The 2,681-nt window shown below is 41.2% G+C and overlaps 1 protein-coding gene across 3 annotated transcripts in view; it reads left to right on the forward strand.

Moving 5' to 3' along the window:
* The window catches only part of LOC106883296 (merozoite surface protein 2), a 20,633-nt gene that overhangs the window by 3,170 nt on the left and 14,782 nt on the right, over positions 1 to 2,681 (forward strand). For all 3 annotated transcript variants that reach the window (XM_014934255.2, XM_014934253.2, XM_014934254.2), the window contains exons 2-3: positions 345 to 635; positions 2,597 to 2,650. In XM_014934255.2, the coding sequence (XP_014789741.1) occupies positions 522 to 635; positions 2,597 to 2,650 (168 nt within the window). In that variant the 5' untranslated portion in view covers positions 345 to 521. The remainder of the gene's footprint in view (positions 1 to 344; positions 636 to 2,596; positions 2,651 to 2,681) is intronic.

The raw sequence follows: 2,681 nt of genomic DNA on the forward strand, positions 1-2,681 counted from the left end.
ATTTTCAACTCGTACTTCATTCATCGACCCGGAAAGGGTGTGTGGCAAAAAAAAAACAACAACAAAAACAATAAAAAAGAATAAAACCACAATAAAACAACAAAACAACAACTTGTAGCAATTCACCGTTTCCACGAAAAGAATAGAAAAGAACGAAACAGGAATTTTAAAAGTTGAATTACAGCCATGTTGCAATAAGTTTTACTTTCATGGTTGCTATTACAACTCCCACAAGTACATCTGCCACCATCAGTATTAATCCCACTTCTACTACTACTACTACTACTACTACTACTACTACTACTACTAATACTACTATTACTACTATTACTACTATTCTATAGGTGCAACCACAGAAGATCGATGATTTGTTCTGAAGGCAAGAAAGGTGGGTTTTATTATCCTGTGAAACTAACAGATTGACCACTCACTCTAAGTTGGTAGAGGTCAGCTGAGGACAACAGCTGACCACAGACAAGCCACACAGCGAATCACAGCAACAGACGACATACATCAGACTTATGACGGACACTTCAAACACAAGGAGACTCCGGCATCGTAAGAAAGAAAAGGTGAATTCCGATGGAAGGACCTTGGCTGAAAGGATTGTTTCGCAACGCGAAACGGCTGCTAAGGTAAATACTATCAGCACCACCACCACCACCGCCAATATTGTCCCCACTGCCGCCAGCACTACCATCAGCACCATCACTAGCATTAAGAGCACCGACACCACCACAACCATCACTACCATCACCACCACCACCACCATCACCACCACCACCATCACTATCATCATCCTTATCATCAGAATCATCGTCATTATCGTCGGCGTCATCATCGCCATCATCATCATCATCATCGCCACCACCACCACCACTATCATTGTCGTCACCTTCACTAAACACTTCACCTCACTAAACGCCGTCTCATTCCACTTTACTAAACACAAGCCTCATCTCACCGACCAAATGCCCCCTCCACCCTTCCCTCATGAACGCATCCCTACGAAACTGTCCCTTTATCTCCACTAATAATTTTGCCAAAAATATACTGAACATCAATTGCTTAACCTCGGGATCAACTTCCTCAGGTCCACCAAATTGACCCCTGAGAAAATCAAACCAAACTCTAAAGCCCACTCGTAATAAGGAGCCACCTCTTTTTCTTTCCATTTTTTTTTTCTGGTGAATAAATGCAAACGAAATCCCTAAATCTCGGAGAAGTGCGACATAATGCCTAATGAGGTGCAATGAGGCAGTTTGGAAACCTAGGATTACTGTTAGTAAAGTTTTAACTCTCCCTTGGAGCTACGTGCTGGCCGAATCGCTACTGCCCCAGGAAAAAATGCTTAGCAGTATTTCGTCCGTCTTTACGTTCTGAGTTTGAATTGCACCGAAGTCGATTTTTCCCTTTATTATTAAGCACTGGCGTCGATGTAATTGACTTAGCCTCTCTTCAGAACTTGCTGGTTTTCAACCAAAGTTTGAAATTAATATATAGGCGCAGGCGTGGCTGTGTGGTAAGAAGCTTGCTTCTCAACTGCATAGTTCCGGATTCAGTCCAACTGCATGGCACCTTGGGCAAGTGTCCTCTACTATAACCTCGGGCCGACCAAAGCCTTGTGAGTGAATTTGGTAGATGGAAACTGAAAGAAGCCTGTCGTGTATATATATGTGTGTGTGTGTGTGTGTGTGTGTGTGTGTGCTTGTCCCCCCGCCATTGCTTGACAACTGATGCTGGTGTGTCTTTGTCCCCGTAACTTAGCGATTCGGCAAAATAGATCGATAGAATAAGTACTAGGCTTACAAAACATACGAATGTGTGTGTATGTGTGCGTGCAAGTACATTATATTGCTTGTAAATACAGTACTCTCATCTTCCATCCACGGGCCTCAACTCCTAAAGGAATCAGTAGGGACGCCGTCATAATTACAACGTGTCTGGCGCATTTTTAAAACCGAACGTAGCCCAACACTCCACAGGTCTGAACACAATTGATATCTTGCACACACACACACACACATACACACATACCTTCTTTTATCTTTTATCTGTGCCAGTCATTGGACTTCGGCCATGCTGGAGTGTGCTTTGGGGAATATCATCGAAAAAATTGACTCTAGTACTTATTTCTTAGTTTGGTACTTTTTTTGTGTGTTATGCCGAACTGCTAAGTTAAGGGGGCGTAAACAAACTAACAGGGTTTGTCAAGCGATGGTCAGGAGATAAACACAATGACACAATGATATAATTCGTCTGTAGAAATTTTTACTAATATTTCTGTAGAATTTTAAGTAAACATTCTGGTTTTGACAAAAAACCAATTTTTGTGTTTGTATGTTAGGTCTTGTTGCTCATAAGTTGTTTTACTGAAAGAAAAAACACGATGAAATTCTGTGGATCCAGTTACTTAAAATCTTGACTTGGTGCTAATAAATGGATGTCATTTTCGAATTCTTCAAGTCAAAAAACTAGTTCAGATCCATAGTATTTGACAACAGGGAATTTTGTTTTCTCTTTTGGTTTGTGTTATCAATCGTATTAAACTAAAAGTGTTTTTTGCTTTTTATTTTCCATTATATTCTACGTGAAGGAAGCACAGTTTTTCCCCACGACAACCAGAGCCGGCAAGGAAGATGTTTCAGGGGTAAGTAACTGTTAAATAACTCCCTACGCGG

Source organism: Octopus bimaculoides, chromosome 17 (assembly GCF_001194135.2).
Source record: "Octopus bimaculoides isolate UCB-OBI-ISO-001 chromosome 17, ASM119413v2, whole genome shotgun sequence".
NCBI lineage: Eukaryota > Metazoa > Mollusca > Cephalopoda > Octopoda > Octopodidae > Octopus > Octopus bimaculoides.